At 41.7% G+C, this 20,986-nt stretch overlaps 1 protein-coding gene across 8 annotated transcripts in view; it reads left to right on the forward strand.

The window, feature by feature from the left end:
- Positions 1-20,986, forward strand: part of dagla (diacylglycerol lipase, alpha) — a 319,027-nt gene that overhangs the window by 229,529 nt on the left and 68,512 nt on the right. For all 8 annotated transcript variants that reach the window (XR_007249020.2, XM_048545917.2, XM_048545916.2 and 5 more), the window contains 2 exons: positions 6,155-6,232; positions 8,964-9,044. Coding sequence is in view for 7 of the 8 variants with exons in the window: in XM_048545917.2 (XP_048401874.1) it covers positions 6,155-6,232; positions 8,964-9,044 (159 nt within the window). In the remaining variant the exon portion in view is untranslated. The remainder of the gene's footprint in view (positions 1-6,154; positions 6,233-8,963; positions 9,045-20,986) is intronic.

A 20,986-nucleotide genomic window follows, 5' to 3' on the forward strand; every position in this document is an offset into this window, starting at 1 on the left:
AAGACTAGAGTGTCGCTAATGTTGTTCCATTGCTTAAGAAAGGTAGCAAAGACAAGCCAGGAAACTACAGGCCAGTGACTCTGAAATCAGTGGTAGGCAAGTCATTGGAGATGATACTGAGGAACAAGATCAACCAACATTTGGATATTTGAGGTCTGATCAAGGATAGGTGGCATAGATTTGTGTGTGGGAAGTCACGTCTGACAAATCTTTTAGAGTTTCTTGAAGAGGTAACAGAGAGAATGGATGTGGGTAGGGCAGTGGTCCTGCACGGCAGGCAAGTCATGGAAGTTAGATCGCATGGGATCCAGGGAGATCTAGCTAATTAGATTCAAAATTGGCTCAGTGATAGGAAAAAGATGATGACAGTTGGAGGCCTGTTTAAGTGGTGTGCCATGGGGGTCGATGCTGAGACCTTTGTTATTTGCTATTTATGTAAATGATCTGGATGTGCATGAACATGGCATGATTAGTAAATTTGTGGATGATACAAAATTAGGAGGTATCATTGATAGTGGGGAAGATTATCAAAAATTACAGCGGGATCTTGATCAGATGGGTAAGTGGGCTGAGGATCTAAGCATCCTCCTTTATCTAAAGGCCAATGCAATTCAGTACAGATGAGTGTGAGGAGTTGAACTTTGGAAAGTCAAACCAATATAGGATTTATACAGTAAATGGTAAGGTCCTGAGGAGTGTTGTGGAACCTAGGGACCTAGAAGTACAAGTACATATTTCATTGAAAGTGGTGTCACAGGTAGATAGGGTGTTGAAGAAGCTGTTTAGCATCCTAACCTTCATTGGTCAAGGCACTGAGTATAGGAATTGGAATGTAATGTTACAGTTGCATAAGTCGTTTGTGAGGCTGCACTTGGAGTATTGTGTACAGTTTTGATCATCCTTTTATAGGAAAGACTTAGTTAAACTGGAAAGTGTGCAAAGAAGGTTTACGAAAATGTTACCAGGACTAGTAGGCCTGAGTTATAGGGAGAGGTTGGCTAGGATCGGACTTTATTTCTATTGAGGTATATAAAATCCTGAGGGGCATAGATAGAATGAATACATGTAGTCTTTTTTCCAGGGATGGGGAATTGAAATTTGAGAGAATAGGTTTAAGGTGAGAGGGGAAAAATTTAAGAGCAACTTCTTCATGCAGACAATGGTGTGTATATGGAGTGGTCTGCCAGAGAAAGTGGGTTGAGGCAGGTACAATAGCAACATCTAAAAAAATATTTGGATGGGTACATGGATGAGAAGGGTTTAGAGAGATATGGACCAAATGCAGGCAAGTGGAACTAGCTGTGTGGGCAGCATGGAGCAGTTTGGGCTGAAGGGCCTGTTTCCATCCTGTATTACTCTATGACTATGTATTACACCCCTCCCCCAGCCAAAAAAAATGCAAGAGGTCATTCTAATTCATTAGAAGAGACCCATGCAAATGTGTACCTTTAATGGGAGTAGTCACTCATGCATATAAATCAGCTACACAAATATTGACACATGGGGATACAATTATCCATCAAGTAATAGTGTCAGACCCAGTATGCACATTATAACAATTGCAGCTGATGTTATTACGTGGCAAATCCAACCCCATATAGGAACCTGGCTTGATAGATAAAATTTAATTTGTTTTGGGTTTTACAAAAGTGATCGCTAACTGAAACATACGGACATGATGCTGTAGATTTTGCTTTAACAATAAAACAGTAAAATATTGCAAAAGAAATGATAACAAAATAGAATAAACTATAAATTTACAATACGAATTCAAACATTTTTAAACATACAGGAATCCTATAATCCCATATATCCCTAAACATTCCTTTTAGACAACATATAACAATACAGTGTAAGAAGAGGCCTTTGAGCGCACCATGTCTGTGGTGACCACAAAGTATTCTAAATTAATCCCAACTACTTGCATGTGGCCTGTATCCCTGTGTTCCCTGCCTACTCATATGTCTGTCTGACTGCCTGTTAAATATTGTTATTATTAATATCTGCTAAATTGAAAAGAGACAAAGCAGCTTCTTTACTCGATCCAAAACACGCTATTGATGCAGGGACCAAAACACCACTTATAAGTTTAAGTCATCTGTAACCTCAATTTTTTAGATTAATACTGCAGATAGTGTCCTTTTGAAACGACTATTAACCTGTTTAAATATATTTAGCCTTAAGTAATCACTTCAGGGTGTTAATCCAACATTTTTGGTCTGGAATTAACATAAACTCATCACTGTAAGGTAACCTACTTCAACATTCATCAGACCCTTCTCAGGGGCACTCTTCTACACAGTCATCCTATTCAAAGGACTTCACAGGACTGCCTCACTCAAAGGTAAAAGTGAAACTAAAAGTCTTTCTTAGCTATCAGAGATAATGGGAACTGCAGATGCTGGAGATTCCAAGATAATAAAATGTGGGGCTGGATGAACACAGCAGGCCAAGCAGCATCTCAGGAGCACAAAAGCTGACGTTTCGGGCCTAGACCCTTCATCAGAGAGGGGGATGGGGGGAGGGAACTGGAATAAATAGGGAGAGAGGGGGAGGCGGACCGAAGATGGAGAGTAAAGAAGATAGGTGGAGAGGGTGTAGGTGGGGAGGTAGGGAGGGGATAGGTCAGTCCAGGGAAGACGGACAGGTCAAGGAGGTGGGATGAGGTTAGTAGGTAGCTGGGGGTGCGGCTTGGGGTGGGAGGAAGGGATGGGTGAGAGGAAGAACCGGTTAGGGAGGCAGAGACAGGTTGGACTGGTTTTGGGATGCAGTGGGTGGGGGGGAAGAGCTGGGCTGGTTGTGTGGTGCAGTGGGGGGAGGGGATGAACTGGGCTGGTTTAGGGATGCAGTGGGGGAAGGGGAGATTTTGAAACTGGTGATTTCCCTTAATCTCAATAAAACCCAAGTCCCAGAACACTAACAAACATTGAGTCCCTGGTAGTTACCGGCTGACTTGCAAAACGATTTAAATAAGAAAATATCCATCAATACTTCACAAAATCCATTCACTTTAAAACCAGACCTCAAAAAAATCATTTTAAAAGAAATCGTCATGGCCAGAGGAATGTCTGCAAGTTAATAATTAACTTCAGTCGCAGAAGCTTCATCAGTTCCAAACTCAAAAACCAGAAACCAAAACTCATCACAAATAACAAATAAATATAAATTCCACAGTTTCCGTCGTCGTAAATACAGGTCCTCACCCGCAGCTGTTATTGTCAAATATGTGCAGGCACCTAACTGACCGTACATACATTTTTAATGCAGAATCTATTGTCTGTCTCCTTTAAATATTTAGGTTATGAACAGTTTTGATCCCAAATGCACATGCAGTGAAGTCTTAATATATTGCCTGCTATTTATAAAGTATATAACAGATGTGTGGGGAGCAGAAAGTAATGGTCTTCATGTCAACAAAAAGTGATGGTAAACAAGCTCATACAGGTCTTAAGTGGAAATTATTTATATTTACATCGGGATTTGTGCCATTTCAATTTCAATCCTTACTCCCCCCTATTTCTCATTACTGCTTGCAATGTATTAGAATATATTAAACATTGCTTGGACTTCATATAATGATTTCTAAGGTTTCCCTGATTTGACTGTTGTGTAATGTTGCTGCCACACAGACTAGAACATCCTAGGTTTGGTCTCTGGTTATTGTGATTTAATTTTGATCTAACAAAAAGTGGATTGCTGAGTCTTTTTTTTGTATTCCGTCATGGGATGTTCATGTTAGTAGCAATTCCAGCATTTATTGACAATCCTGAATTGCCCCTGAAAAAGTACTTGTGAGCCACTGCTTTACACTTGGTACAGGTATAACTGCAGTGTTATTCAGTTGGCAGTTGCGGGACTTGGTACAGTAACAATGTGAGGTTGGAAACACATTTCCAAGTAAGGATGGTGCATAGCTTGAAGGGGAATTTGCAGGTAGTGGTGTTGCCATGCATCACTTGCCCTTGTCCTTTTGGGTGACAGCAAGCGAGAACACAAAAACTAGGAACAGGAGTAGGCCATCTGGCCCCTCGAGCCTGCCCTGCCATTTAATAAGATCATTTTGAGACTCAGCCCCACTTACCCACCCACTCTCATAACACTTAATCCCTTTACTGATCAAAAATTTATTTAGCCTTGCCTTAAAAACATTCAGTGAGGTAGCTTTAACTGGAATTCCACAGATTCACAACCCTTTGGGTGAAGAAGTTCCTCCTGACCTCAGTCCTACATCTGCTTCCCTTTATTTTGAGCTGATGCCCTCTCGTCCTAGTTTTACCTGACAGCGGAAACAACCTCCCTGCCTCCACCTTATCCATTTCCTTCATAATCTTATGTGTTTCTATAAGGTCTCCCCTCATTCTTCTGAATTGCAATGAGTATAATCCCAGTCTACTCAGTCTCTCCTCATAATCCAACCCTCTCAACTCTGGAATCAACAGAGTGAATCTCCTCTGCACCCTCTCCAATGCTAGTATATCTCTTCTCAAGTAAGGAGACCAAAACTGCACACAGTACTCCAGGTGTGGCCTTACCAGGACCCTATACAGCTGCAGCATAGCCTCTCTATTTTTAAACTCCATCCCTTGAACAATGGCAGACAAAATTCTGTTTGCCTTTTTAATTACCTGCTGCACCTATAATCCTACTTTTCGCAATTCGTGCACAAGGACACCCAAGTCCCTCTGCACAGCAGCATGCTGCAATTTCTTACCATAGTCCATTTTGCTGTTATTCCGACTTCACACTTATTAACATTGTACTCCACTTTTCCCACTCACTTAGACTATCTATATCCCTCTACAGACCTTCAGTGACTTCTGCACACTTTGCTCTACCACTCACCTTAATGTCATCTGCAAATTGTGACACACTATACTTAATCCCCAACTCCAAATCATCTATGTAAATTGTAAACAATTTAGGTCCCAACACTGATCCCTGAGACACACCACTAGCCACTGAACGGCCAACCGGAAAAACACCCATTTATCCCTGCTCTTTGCTTTCTACTGGTTAGCCAGCCCTCTATCCATGCCAATACATTTCCTGTAATACTGTGCAACTTTATCTTATGTAGCAGCTTTTTGTGTGGCACCTTGCCAAATGCCTTCTGGAAATCCAGATACACCACATCCACAGGTTCCCCATTGTCCAACATGCAAGTACTGTCCTCAAAAAACCTTGGCAAGTTGATGCATTGTATCTTATAGATTGTATGCACTGAAATAATGGCGCACCAGTATTGGAGAAATGAATGATAAAGAATTTGGATAAGTGCCAATCAAGCAGGCTGTTTTGCTTTGGATTGCATTGAGGTTCTTGAGTGGTATTGAGGCGGTAGGTCCCAGGTCAATGGATAGTATTCCATCACAGTCCTCACTTGTGCCTTGAAGATGGTGAACAGGCTTTGGAGAGCCAGGTGATGGGTGATTCAGCAAAACTTTAAGCTGCTGTTATAGCAATGCAATCTATATGGTCAATCCATTTAAGCTTTGGTCAGTGTGACTGACAGGATACTCATTTAGGGATTTCTGTGATGATAATTCCTCAAAGATAAAGTGTAGATGGTTATATCATCTCTTGTAAAAGGTGATTATACTTGGTGCAACTGTCACAGAAATGTTACATGCCAGTTACCAGCCCAAGCCAGGTTTTTGTGCATGTAGGCATGGATCCCTTTTAACTCAGTAGTGTAAGACCAAGGGGAAAGATCAGCCAATATTCACAGTACCACTAAGTATTGCTAAGAATTGCATATTGATACAGGATAAGCATGGGTAAGACAAAATCTAAATGCTTGGCAACTATGTATTAATCATCTTAGTTGCATGCGGTTTCACTGCGTGTCATGCCAAAAACAATTTTTACATTCTAGTGAGGACAGAATCAATGTTGGCTAATGTTCTTGTTAACAGAACATTATAGAATTACTGCTTTCTGCAGATGAATAACCTGTTGACTTAACCATCTAAGTTGATAAGTGAGGACTTACTTTATGTGGTAGGGTGATAGAGGTGTGGCTGAATCTGAGGAAACACAATCCTGGAAAGATCGGAAAATGTGAAGCAAAAATGGGAAAACAAACATCAGTTCCAAGCTACCAAAGACAAGTCTGTGTCAGGCTCATTTTGACTTACTGTAATCTTAATGACAGGATGCCCTAACTGATCTGACTGGAGATGCTGAACGATTACCAGTAGAGGGCCATCATGGTACTTGGCTTGGCCACAAGGCAAGTAGAATTTTTATTGTATCCTTCAGATGAAATAGTCATGATGCTATTGTAAGTACTTCAGAAATTTTAATTCCAATACCTAGCCCTGTTTCTAAAATTAAGCAAGTTATGAAGCTTACTTAGTCGTACAAAGGAACAGAAAAATTAATGTTGCACGTGGTGTCTATTTCTTGTATTCGGAATACTATATTGGAAGCTGTACAACGTTCCTGCCTTAACAGTATGTCCTCCTGTGCCAAAGAGAAATTAGCCTTTTTCACAAAAAATTTTGAATTAATTGCCTATCAAGTTAAGGAATGTGCCATGGAATGGTATATTTTTCATTTTATAAATTCAAATCTTGCATTCTCAAACCAAATGTTCCAAATAAAGTGTGCTTTTTTCCCCCACAGTATCATCATCAAGTTTTAACCATATTAGTGAAGGAAAGCCTCAAAATAAACTTGATTTGAAGCAGTGAATGAATATTCATACGCTTTTATAATGAAAGATGTTGGATAAAGAATATAGAACATTAAGAGGCCATTTTGCTTATCCATAGCTACTGTAGTACTCTATGCTCTTTTGTGCAGCAAGCAGTTTTATTTTAAATGCCCTAAATATTTCCATCTCTAATTAGTTATTTCATGAACAAAATAAAGGCTCTGATATTAAAACTCAACTATACCTGACAGAATGTTCCATTCTTCACTTCCAGATGTTGTTTTAGATCAAATTTAGTTCTTAAGATCATGAGTTTCTAGTTTTGTGTAGTTTTCATACAGTGCCGTTTTTCTTGTATCTTCTTTTCCCCTTATACAATCACATTTTACTTCAGTTTCATATTAATATGCATTTTAATTGACTTTTGATTTTTTTAAAGCTTGTTCTGTCTCACTTTTTGTTTTTACTAAGCTATGATTATGAAGTAAAAGACAAAATACCAAGTTATCAATTATAACATGTTACTGGCAATTGGACTAGGAGTAGGCTTTGGAATTTGAGAAAGCAAACAAGAATTTGCACTGAGTTTGTGCAACTGTAACAGCTTTGGTTGCACTAGGCCAGTTGATTCTTTCTAACAGAACTATTTCACATAGTTCATCTGTAGCTTGCACTTTTTCAACCAATGCACTGAAATACAGTCAGCCTTATCCAGGTGTCTTTCTCACTGCCATTTGCCACTGTTATGAAATGCTAGTACTTGATAGTTCAGAAATGTATGATTCATGCATTGCACCTCTGAAAGGAGTATCCACTTTACTTTCCTCATAATCTTAAATGTGTTTTGCTGAAAACAACCTGATGGAGTGGTAAGTGATAATATTAAAAACCATTAAAATGTCACATGCGCTTATACACAAGTAACATTTTTAAAGTGTGTAGTCAATGGAGAGAGTAGCATATTTGTGCAGTTTTCCACTACCTTGTAGTTTAAAGATATATTTCAAGACCTTGAAATGATCAGTACGGTTAATTTTTGAATTCCCTCTGCTATTGCCAAGAAAGCCATTCAGCTGTATCTAACCTCTACAGATCTGACAAAGGTAATGAAACTGAATATGCCACCTGACAAGGAACTGGAAATGACAGTTTTAGTGTTATTGAACCTACAAAACCCTCCTTAGCAACGTCTGAGGGCCTTGTGCAACAATTGGGGGAATTCTCCCAGAGACTAGCCAGGCAACAGTTTGATATAAACAGTGTCCCAGACACCGTCATGACCATCACCATCCCTGGGTATGTCCTATCCACTGACAGGACAGACCTACCCAATGTGGCTGCACTGTGGTATACAGTCAGGAGGGAATCCTTGACATTGACTAAGGACCTCCTAATGTCTCCTGGTGTCAGGTCAAACATGTACAAGAAAACCATCTTCTGATAATCACCTTAATTTAATTGATAGGTTAACAAAGTTGACAGTTTGAATCTGAAATGACTGTTCTTTAGAGCTGATTCTGCGGTTACTGTCTCCACAGATGCTGCCAGATCTGCTCAGTTTCTCCAATACTTTGTTTTTATTTCAGATTTTCAGTTTCTGAAGTAATTCGCTCTTATTTAAGTGTAGTAAAATACTGATAAGCGTTGTTAAGCGCTTCTTGGGAATAATGTATTGCACGAATGGAGCAGATTACAAAACGACTATACAAAATTAATGTACATACTTTATCATAATTCAGTATATTCAACACTTTCTCTATCTTACACAACATTTGTTAGTTGATGGCGAACTGTCTAAGATTTCTAAATGTCCTACCGGTTGTAAATATATTTTGTCACGCTCCAGCATTTGTGATACGTGTCATAAAACTTTATTTCAGCAGTATCAATTTTCTTTCATCTTCCTGTAAGAAAAGCAATTTTAAGGATCACCTTCATTGCTGAAATCTGCAAGACAGATGGCAGGCAAGATCTGCCAACTAACTCTTCCTTCACAAAACAGGCAGAGCTGCCAGATATTGTCAAGCAGCTCCTTTGCTGGTTAGTTTTGAGAATTGCAGGATCTCACCCACTGTCTTTAAACATCAAGAGTCTGTGAACTGAATACATTATTAGAAAGCTCGTAATGGCAAAATTGAAAAAGTTGCGTTGTGATGGCTAGGTTAAAGTTATTTCCGAATACTTTAATTAATATTTCTATTATTTAATACTTATATAATACTTTCTATTATTACGAATTAGACAAAATATCTACCTCTAACTAGTTTTTATAATTTATCTTGTTTGCATTCTGATCCTTTTTCAGGGCATGGTTCTATCCGCAGAATACATCAAAAAGAAGCTAGAGCAGGAGATGATTCTTTCTCAAGCTTTTGGCCGAGACCTGGTAAGGTACAGTTAATATTCCAAAATATTGACAGAGATATACCTAATGAATGCTGTTGGTGTGAAGTAAAGATAATATTGTTATCTAAAAGAGGAAAACTGGGTTACCAATTTGTTTTGGTTGTCATAAATTCTCATGAAATAGAACCCTCCTCCTCTTGAAATTGCGTAGCGAATGTCCTGTTGTGCGATTCCAATATTCTATGATGCGAGGTTGATTGATTTTCTTCAAAACACAACTCATATTTACTAATTTTCTGAATTACATTTTCAGATTTTGCTGCATGTGTAATTTGTAGATGTTCCAGCTCCTAGTCAGCTTTTCCTTTTAGCAGACTACTTCTGAGTCTTTAAACGGGTGCACTTTTCTCCTAAAGTCAGAAATTTGAAGTCCCTAACTATATATAAACATAATATTTATGATTTGCTATTTCATAGCATATTTGGTATTCATTTAAATGATGCATTGCAGCCTGCTGAGCTCCATTGAGAGCTCAGAATCAGATGGTTGGGATGGCTCAACGTGCTCACCATCACCTGACCTGATAATGTAGAATAACGTTGCAGTCCAGTGATGAATCGTACTTTTGGAATAGATATTAATCAATTGGTTATTCCATTGAGTTTGATTTTAAATATTCCACAGCAATATAAAAAGAGCAAGGAGTTCTTCAAGGGTCCTTCTTGCGTCAAATACATCTCCAGGGACATCTCTGCAGTAGTTCCTCAGGGTAATGTCCTATGCCCAATCATATCCAGCTGCTTCATCAATGACCTTCCCTTCTTCATAAGGTCAGTAGTGGGGATGTTCCCTGATGATCACACAATGTTCAACAGCATTCACTACTCCTTAGATACTGAAGCAGCCTGTGTTCAAATGCGACAAGATCCGGACAGACAAGTGGTTCGTAAAATTCATGCCACACAAATGCCAGGCAATGGCCATCTCCAATAAAAGCAATCTAACCCAGCCCCTTGACATTCAAAGGTGTTACCTTCATTGAATCCTCAACTATCAACATCCTCGAGGTTATCATTGATCAAAAACTCAACTGGACTTGCCACATAAACACAATAAGAGCATGTCAGAGCCTAGAAACAATGCAGTGAGTAACTCACTGCCTGACTCCTCAAATCTTGTCCGTCATCTACATGGCACAAGTCAAGAGTGTAATGGAATGCTTCCCACTTGTCTGAATGTGTACAGCTCCAACAAAATTCAAGAAGTTTGACATTATCGAGAACAAAGTAGCTCACTTGATGTGCACCACATGCACAGGCATCCACTGTCTCCACCACCAACGCTCAGTAATTGCAGTGTGTACTGTCAATAAGATATATGGCAGAAATTCACCAGAGATTCTTAGACAGCACCTTCTAAACCCACAACAGTTTCCAGATTCAAAGACAAAGGCAGCAGATACATGGGAACACCACTACCTGCAAGCTAAAAACCGAAAGAACTGTAGATACTGTAAATCAGGAACAAAAACAGAACAAAGAAAATTACAGCACAGGAACAGGCCCTTCGGCCCTCCAAGCCTGCGCCAATCAGATCCTCTATATAAACCTGTTACCTATTTTCCAAGAATCTGCTCCCTGCTCATTCATGTATCTGTCTAGTTACATCTTAATAATGCTATCGTCCCCACCTGTAGTACCACCGCTGGCAACATGTTCCAGGCACCCACCATCCTCTGCCTAAAGAACTTACCGTGCGTATCTCCCTTCAACTTTAACCCTCTCACCTTGAAATCGTGACCCCTAGAAATTGAGTCCCCCACTTTGGGAAAACGCTTCTTTCTATCCACCCTGTTGAGACCTCTCGTGATTTTGTAGACCTCAATCAGATCCCCACTCAACCTCTGGCTTTCTAATGTAAATAATCCTATCTACTTAACCTGCCTTCATAGTGCCCTCCATACCATGCAACATCCTGGTGAACCTCCTCTGCATCCTCTCCAAAGCATCCACATCCTTTTGGTAATGTGGCAACCAGAACTGTACGCAGTACTTGAAATGTGGTCGAACCAAAGTTCTATACAACTACAACATGACCCACCACCTCTTGAACTCAATAGCCCATCTGATGAATGAAAGCATGCCTTATGCCTTCTTGACCACTCTTTCAACCTGTGTTGCCACGTTCAGGGTACGATGGACCTGAACACCCAGATCCCTCTGTGTATCAGTTTTCCCCAGGGCTTTTCCATTTACCATGTAGTTTGCTCTTGAATTGGATCTTCCAAAATCACTTCTCATCACCTCTCATTTGCCTGGATTGAACTCCATCTGCCAATTCTCTGCCCAACTCTCCAATCTGTCTATATTCTGCTGTATTCTCTGACAGTCCCCTTCATTATCTGCTACTCCACCAGCCTTTGTGTTATCTGTAAACTTGCTAATCAGACCATCTATACCTTCCTCCATATCATTTATGTATATCACAAACAACAGTGGCCCCAACACGGATCCCTGTGGAACACCACTGGTCGCAGTTCTCCATTTTGAGAAATTCCCTTCCGCTACAACTCTGTCTCGTATTGCCCAGCCAGTTCTCTATCTATCTAGCTAGTACATCCTTGACCCCATGCAACTTCACTTTCTCCATCAGCCTACCATGGGGAACCTAATCAAACACCACACTGAAGTCCATGTATATGACATCTACAGCCCTTCCCATATCTATCAACTTTGTCACTCTGTCAAAGAATTCTATCAGGTCGGTAAGACATGACTTTCCCTGCACAAAACCATGCTGCCTATCACTAATAAGCCCATGCTGCCTATCACTAATAAGCCCATTTTCTTCTAAATGTAAATAGATCCTAACCCTCAGTATCTTCTCCAGCAGCTTCCCTACCACTGACATCAGGCTCACTGGTCTATAATTACCTGGATTATCCTTGCTACCCTTCTTAAACAAGGGGACATTAACAATTCTCCAGTCCTCTGGGACCTCACCCGTGCTCAAGGATGCTGCAAAGATATCTGTTAAGGCCCCAGCCATTTCCTCTCTCACTTCCCTCAGTAACCTGGGATAGATCCCATCCGGACCTGGGGACTTGTCCACCCTAATGCCTTTTAGAATATCCAACACTCTCTCCCCCCCCCACCCCCTTCCTTATGCCAACATGACCTAGAGTAATCAAACATCTATCCCTAACCTCAACATCTGTCATGTCCTCTTGGTGAATACCAACACAAAGTACTCATTAAGAATCTCAAACATTTTCTCTGATTCTTCGCCTAACTTCATTCCTTTGTCTTTGAGTGGGCCAACCCTTTGTCTAGTTACCTTCTTGATCCTTATGTATGAATAAAACTCTGGGATTTTCCTTAACCCTGTTTGCTAAAGATATTTTATGACCCCTTTAAGCCCTCTTAATTCCTCATTTCAGATTGGTCCTACTTTCCCGATATTCTTCAAAAGCTTTGCCTGTTTTTAGTCGTCTAGACCTTATATATGCTTCCATTTTCCTCTTTGCTGGCCTCACAATTTCACCTGTCATCCATGCTTCCCTAATCTTACCCTTTCTATCCCTCATTTTCACAGGGACATGTCTGTCCTGCACTGTAATCAACCTCTATTTAAAAGCCTCCCACATGTCAAATGTGGATTTACCCTCAAACAGCTGTACCCTATCCACATGCCCCAGCTCCTGCCGAATTTTGCTATAGTTGGTCTTCCCCCAATTCAGCACTCTTCCTTTAGGACCGCCCTTGTCTTTGTCCATGAGTATTCTATACATTACAGAATTGTGATCACTATTCCCAAAAGTAATCCCCTACTGAAACTTCAACCACCTGGCCGGGCTCATTCCCCAACACCAGATCCAGTATAGTCCCTTCCCGAGTTGGACTATTTACATGCTGCTCTATAAAACCCTCTTGGATGCTCCTTGCAAATTTTGCTCCATCTTGACCCCTAACAGTAAGTGAATCCCAGTTAATGTTGGGAAAATTGAAATCTCCTATCACCACCACCCTGTTGCCCCTACATTTTTCCATAATCTGTCTACATATTTGTGCCTCTATCTCATGCTCACTGTTGGGAGGCCTATAGCACAGTCCCAACATTGTTACCACACCCTTCCTATTTCTGAGCTCTGTCCATATTGCCTCACTGCTCGATTCCTCCATAGTGCCCTACTTCAGCATAGCTGTGATATCCTCTTTGACCAGTAATGCAACTCCTCCACCCCTTTTAACTCTCTCTCTATCCCGCCTGAAGCATCTATAACCTGAGATATTTATTTGCCAATCTTGCCCTTTCCTCAACCAAGTTTCAGTAATAACAAGAACATCATACTCCCAGGTACTAACCCAAGCCCTGAGTTCATCTGCCTTACCTACCACACTTCTCGCATTAAAACAAATGCACCTCAGACCACCTGTCCCTTGCATTCATCATCTGCTCTCTGCCTACTCTTCCCCTTAATCACACTGACTTCGTTATCTAATTCCTTACAGGCTTTAGTTACTACCTCCTTATTGTCCACTAACCACCTCATTTGGTTCCCGTCCTCTGCCACATTAGTTTAAACCCTCCCCAACAGCATTAGCAAAAGCAGCCCCTAGGACATTGATTCCTGTCCTGCCCAGGTGTAGACTGTCCAATTTGTAATAGTCCCACCTCCCGCAGATCCGGTCCCAGTGTCCCAAAAATCTGAACCCCTGTCTCCTGCACCATCTCTCAAGCCACTCATTTATCCTGCCTATTCTTCAATTTCTACTCTGACCAGCACATGACACTGGTAGCAATCCTGAGATTGCTACCCTCTGAGGTCCCACTTTTTAACTTGGCTCCTAACTCCCTAAATTCTGCTTGTAGGAGTTCATTCTGTTTATTACCTATATCATCGGTGCCTGTATGCACCACGACAGCTGGCTGTTCACCCTACCCCTTCATAATGTCCTGCAGTCGATCTGAGACATCCCTAACCCATGCACCTGGGAGGCAACATACTATTCAGGAGTCTCGTTTTCAACCACACAACAGCCTATCTACTCGCCTTACAATTGAATCCTTAATGACTTTGGCCCTTCCACTCTTTTTCCCGCCCTTCTGTACAACAGAGCCAGCCACACTGCCATGAACCTGGCTACTGCTGCCTTCCCCTGGTGAACAATTTCGCCCAACAGTATCCAAAACAGTATACCTGTTTTGAGGGGAGATGACCGCAGGGGACACCTGCATTGCCTTCCTGCTTTTTTTCTGCCTTTTGGTCACCCATTCCCTTTCTCCCTCAGCAATCCTAATCTGCGGTGTGACCAATTTGCTGAATGTGCTATCCATGACTTTCGCAGCATCGTGGATGTTCCAAAGTGGAAGCCATCCACAGCTCCAGAGCCGTCATGTTGTCTAACAGGACCTGCAGCCGGACACACTTGCACGTTTAGGGGTCAGGGACATCAGCCATGTCCCTGAGCTCCCACATTGAGCAAGAGAAGCATTACATGGATCTGAGATCTCCTGCCATTTTTACTTTAGGCTAAAACTTAGTCCTATTATAAAATCAAATACTAGATAAATGAAATGAAAAAATTTGTACCAAATCATTCTACTTACCAGCGCACGATTTAAAAAGAAGAGGAAAATCACTTACCTTTTCAACACACCAGAGTATTTTTTTTTGGTTGGAGGAGGAAGGTGGGTGGGAGACACTACCCGTGTCGTGTCTTGGGTTTAGCCACTGCCCAAATATTATCAGTTCACTCACGTTCCGAGGGCGCAATTCGACCGGCACCAATTGGCTCTGCTGCCGAAATGAAGAACGTACCTCCCTGCAGGGCCCCTGATCCTCGCTCTCACTGCTGCTGTTGCTGCAAAGAAGGGAGGCTGCTGATTGAACGAGGTAAGTTTTTAACTGGGAAACTTACCTCCCAGCAGGCCCCTGGTCCTCGCTGTCACTGCTGCTGCTGCTGCATAAAGTAGAAAAGTTGCTGGAAAAGCTCAGCAGGTCTGGAGCATCTGTGAAGAAAAAATCAGAGTTAGCATTTTGGGTCCGTTCTGAGAAAAGGTCACTGGACCCGAAACATTAACTCTGATTTTTTTTCCTTCACAGATGCTGCCAGACTTAACACCTGTAAGTTCCCTTCCAAGCCACTTGCTTTCCTGACTTGGAAAGACATTGCCGTTCTTTCGTTGTTAGAACATAGAACATAGAAAAGTACAGCACAGTACAGGCCCTTCGGCCCACGATGTTGTTCCGTGGAATAATCCTAATCCAAAAATAAAATAACCTAACCTACATTCCCCTCAATTCACTGCTGCCCATGTGCACGTCCAACAGTCGCTTAAGACCATAAGACCAAAAGACCATAAGACATAGGAGTGGAAGTAAGGCCATTTGGCCCATCAAGTCCACTCCGCCATTTAAATCATGGCTGATGGGCATTTCAACACCACTTCCCTGCACTCTCCCCGTAGCCCTTGATTCCTTTTGAGATCAAGAATTTGTCGATCTTTGCCTTCAAGGCATCCAACGTCCCAGCCTCCACTGCACTCTGCGGCAATGAATTCCACAAGCCCACCACTCTCTGGCTGAAGAAATGTCGTCTCATTTCAGTCTTAAATTTACCCATTGGCCACTGGGTGAAAATCCTGGAATTCCCTCGCTAAAGCATTGTATGTCAACCCTCAGTGGGTGGTCTGCAGCTGTTCAAGAAGGCAGCTCACCACCAACATCTCAATGGCAATTAGGCATAGGCACTAAATGCTGGCTAGCTAGTGTCCCATGAGGGTCTAAAAAAGTAGTGCTGTAAAAAGCCTATTAATGTTGCTATTTCAGGAAACCTGCTGTGTGTTTACCTACATAATAAATCATTAATGATAAGTCATTGTATATGAAGTATTTTGAGATGCTGTTGAGAAAAGTGATTATGACTATATAAAAATGCACATGTATTTCATGAGTCACTTGGCTGTACTCTTGCTATTGAGTCAAAAAATATGTGGGCAGAATCTTAAGTGGATCCGAGCAACAAGGGCTGTGGCAGAATCAGGTAAACGTTAAGCAATGCCCATTTAACTTTGGGAACATGTGGCTCCAGCTTTTATACTTCTCACAAGTGCTGTGGAGATTCTTGCTTGGCAGCTGCAAAATGCCAATTGATGAGGATTAAAGTTTGTTAAAAGCTTTGTTAATGCCCCATCTCATCCTAATAATGTTCATACTTCCATTTCACCAAACAAGCTAGACATTGGCAAAACTTGAGAAAGAAACTAGATTTTTTTTCTTCAGCTTGTCACTTGCCGACACATTGCCTGAGAACTGATTTCTCCCTCCAGTGTGATCCACAAGCAGCAACTGCATCCACCCCTCGTCCACAGACATTGTCTTCAAGAATGAGCAAACTCATTTATGACCATCCTGGTACTTCACTATGCAGTGGCAGTGAACTCTGCAGACTTGCATTGCAAGGTGCACTGGCAACCTGTGTTCAAAGGCTGCAGTGGGGTCACTGAGTGCAAAGGGACAGGTACCCACTTTAGAAACTGCACTAGACTCATCTCAGTGATGCTCATTTATAGATTATGAAATTTATTATCAAGTGCAATTTTACATGAAAAATGCATGATAAATTTTGTGTCTCCCCACTGCAGCACCTACGTTGATGGCACAAATCATACATAATTTTAAAAATATAAAATTAAGATAAAGTTCATCGCAGTTCAGTGAACAGCCTCTGGGCCTAGGGAGAGTTGATTAAGAAATGATGGAAACTCTGAAGATACAGCCAGGATAGGACCGCCATTCTGGAATGTGACCACCACAGTGAGCTTCTGGATCAAGGCTGGAAGCCTCCGCCAAAGAAGACTGCCGTGCTAGGCTGAGACAGCTGCTCCTGGATGAGAACACCTGCCAGGCCGCTGGAATACCTGGAAGCCAAAGACAAAAAATACCTCCACACAGGGAAGAGACCTGCGTGCTGGGACAAGGTCATCACACTAGTCTTAGTCTTGCTCACTTGGTACCTACCTTATGCTTACAGCAGCCCTGTCTTGCTTTGCTGTGCCAATTCACACAAACATAAAAACTGGCAGCTTGCCTTTGTGCCCAGAAGTCCTCAGTCTAGGGGCACCCATCTTGCTGAATGGCCGTATGCTTCGTCTGTTGGACATCTGCACCTATGTGCAACAGTGTATGCAGCAGGCACACTTCATGTGCTGCAAGCAAGCAGCCATGTCTCAAAGCCTCAGGGGAGTATCCTCTCTAACATCCATGGAGGCACCCATTTGTCAGGGGATCCAGTGCATTAAGACCAGGGTAGCCTCCCATACTGGCCCAGGGGATTAGCCATTGACAGGAATACTATCAGTGTGCTTTAGGTCATGGGTCCATATCCCTGTAGTCCAGGGAGTGAGTCATGGTCAGTTTGTCGGCTCTGTTGTGCCAAGTCTATGGGGTTATGGCTAATACGGTTGAGGAGTTCTATAGATATCTGTTAGGCATCTAGACACATCTTGCCCAAGGCCGTCCAGCCATGTTATTTGAAGAATTGAGCTTCGGTTAGACCTTTGGGATCATCCACAGAGACTAAAGTGGAGTGAGGTGGGGGCAGGTGCAGCTGTTACTTGAGCCCCTGCAGGTTAGTCCTTGGGACATTGGGCTGCAAGCTCTGGGCAAGGATGCAATATAGTTGTGAAGTGAGATAGCAGGATTTGCAAGGGGCTGAAGGGAGACTATAAAGCATGACTGTGAATGTTGAAATGTGGGGTGAGGGAGGAGAGTTATCGAGGTCAGGAGCATCCTGCTTCAGCGTGGATGGGGACTGTGAATGACCACATTGGACATGGTTATTTGACGTAACGGGTGCTTCTTGGGAATGATAGAATTTACAGAACATGAATAAGCAATTCAGCCTCAAGCCTGTTCTACCATTAATACAACCACCACTGATGTAATGTCAGCCTCAACTCCAATTTCCTGCCCTCTCCCCATAACCATATAACCTGTTCCTAATTTAAAATCTGTGTCTCCTCAAATTTATTCAGTGTCCCAGAGTCTGAGAATTCATGGCTTTTTAAGAGAAGTCGTTCTTCCTCATCTCTGTTTTAAATCTTTCATCCCTTCGTGTAAATCTGTGATCTCTCATTCAAGATTGGCCCACACAGAGAAGCATCCACTCTACATTTACAATATCAATTCCCTTTAGCACCCAGTAATCTCAATTAGATCTCCTCTCATCCTTCTAAACTCTAGTGGTTTTATGTCTAAACTTCAATCTCTTCTTATAAGACAAGCTTTAAATTTCTGGAATTAATGTAGTGAAGCTTCTGTGAACTGCTTCCAATGTAGTTACAGAGCTAGGCAGCTGTAGGCAGAGGTTGGGGTGGTACTTCTTAAAAAAAAATTGTTCGTGGGATTTTGGTGTCACTGGCTGGGCCAGCTTTCAGTGCCCATCCCTAGTTGCCCTTAAGGTGGTGCTGAGGGACATCTTTGAATAGCTGAAGTCCACGTGCCATAAAGAACATATGATGCCTATGCAATTAACAGCCTGGGCTACAAGTCTGACTCAGCTCTCTGTGGCTGGATGCAACTGGAAGAGGAATAACTATTCGACCCAATGCAAATCAGAAGTGTGCAATCGAAATTCGGAGCATTTGGAATGGGTAGAGTAAATGATTTGACCAGTAAGAGAAGAGGCCATAACAAAAACCAATCAGAGGAATTTTAAAGGGAAACAACATTGGGCCCAGTCATGCAGCCTGCTTATTCCCTGGCCATCCTACAGCATTGGCTGACTCTGTCCCATCTCCCTGGCATATCCAATAACATCACTTTGACTGCTACACCTTTACTACAGAGGGACCTAAATAAGATCAAGAAAGGCCAAAGGTGTCCCTGCTTTGGGATGGTGCAGTAGGCTCTCAGCGCTGACTTTCATCTATGGAGCCTCATCTGTGACTAGAAAGGGTTGTTGATGGTGTGAAGATGTGTTTAACATCTGCACAGAGTCACTTTGGGCATTAATTTTGTAATTAAACAGGATGCCAAGATTATCTAGATTCCGACCATGCCTGGGTGAGAAATCGATTTGGTGGCAAGAAACCAGAGTTTGGAATGAGGTCCAAAGACAAGGGCTTTTGGCGATCTTTCATTGGCTTTTGCATTGTTAACTAAAGTAATGATTAGCTTTCACAATTTGCTTTGGTAACCTGAACGAACCTAGCTGTGCCCCTGATTGCAATAATAATACATGTAGAAGCACTCAAAATTTAGTCGCTGTGTCATGAAATAAAATGCTAACAGTTCAAGTTATTGTTGCACATAAAGCCAACTTCCTCAGTTGACTATTGGCATTCCTCTTTTTCCCACATGCCCCAGGTATTAGAGAAGATCAGAGATCATGTCAACTAGGAACTTGCTCCTAAAATTTGGAGAATATCGAGAGGAAGGGTATTCTCAATATCCTTGAGAATATTACGTGGTGCTTTGGTCAAGTAATAAAGGAATATTATTCAAAGGAATAGAGTCTTATAGGCATTACAGTGTTCCTACATTCTTGGTTGACTTATCATAACACCACAAGCATCCTGAGCTTGAGTGAAGTACCTTGAGCTGGTGATGTCAGAAGGGTGTGCGGCCTCACACCTTCTCCTCCACTCCAGTCTTGCTTGTGGATCCTCGCTACAGTGCCTCATTATGGTAGAGGGTAACCGGCTAGAAGGAGAAGAAACGTAAGTCCACACTTGTTCCACAGACACTTGATCTACTTGGCTTGTCTCATACTCCAGCATCAACTCCAGCATTGCCTTGTTCCTTGTTGAAATATACGTACGTTATTCTGAATATGTTTCAGAAATTTCTTCACCTTTCCCTTTAAAGTAACATTATCCTAACTGATAGGTAATTAAGGGCTCACACTTTTATAGCTCTGATTTTCCTGCAGATATTTTCCCCCGCATCTCCCTCACTATTTGGAGATTTGTAGCACCTAATGCTGTGGGCCGATGAGGGTGAAATTGAACATTATTACCACGTGATCGTTGTCCTGAGGCTCTTTCTGGCAGGTTTGCTGCATGTTTTTTAGGATGTGATACAGCTTGACGGAGATGAACTAATTATTGTTGAGACTTGCGTTTGAAGAATTGCCACATTTAGATAGCTTGAAGGCACAAACGGCAGACTATTCTCAAGGAAAAATAAGTTTGGAAAAAAAACTCTTTGGATGACTGCAGATTGGACCACTGGTGCATATTGTGAATATTTGATGCATCTATGTACACAAAGCATTATATCTAATCAAAGCCTGATATGGTCCTGGAACTGTTTGACCAGAACAGCAGAGGACATTGCTAGGAGACTCAAAATAGCAGGTCTTCATAAGCTTGCAAGCATGTTATTTTAGATCAGTGTAGAAATTCTAACATTTGGGGTTAATCCTTGATGATCAGTGGACAATGTGCTAAACGTTGCAATTCCATCCATTTTAGGCTAAAACTATGGATGTTTTTATTTCAAGTCAAAGCAGTTATGTAGAAGCTAGGAGCAGGAATAGGCCATTCGGCCCTTTGAAGTGCATCACAATTTGATATCATCATACTCTTAATGCCTCTAAATTAAAAAGAATTATCACTTTCTTAAATATATTCAGTGACTTGGCCTTCACAAACTTCTGTGACAGAAAATTCTACCAGTTCGTTATTCTTTACGTGAAGACTTTTTTCTTCATCTCAGTCCTAAAGGCTTATCTCATATTCTGAGACTGTGTCTCCTGGTTCTGGATTCCCCAACCAAAACATCCTCCTTGCATCTAGTCAGCCTTATTAGACATTTGTATATTTCAATTAGACCCCCTGTCATCATTCTAAATTCTATAAATACAGGCCCAGTCGAACCAGTCTATCCTCATAGGCGTCCTGCCATCCCTAGTATCAGTTTGATGAATCCTCTGCTGTCTATTTCTTTTTTTAGAGAGGAGACCAAAAATACA

Source organism: Stegostoma tigrinum, chromosome 17 (genome assembly GCF_030684315.1).
Source record: "Stegostoma tigrinum isolate sSteTig4 chromosome 17, sSteTig4.hap1, whole genome shotgun sequence".
In the NCBI taxonomy this organism is placed as follows: domain Eukaryota; kingdom Metazoa; phylum Chordata; class Chondrichthyes; order Orectolobiformes; family Stegostomatidae; genus Stegostoma; species Stegostoma tigrinum.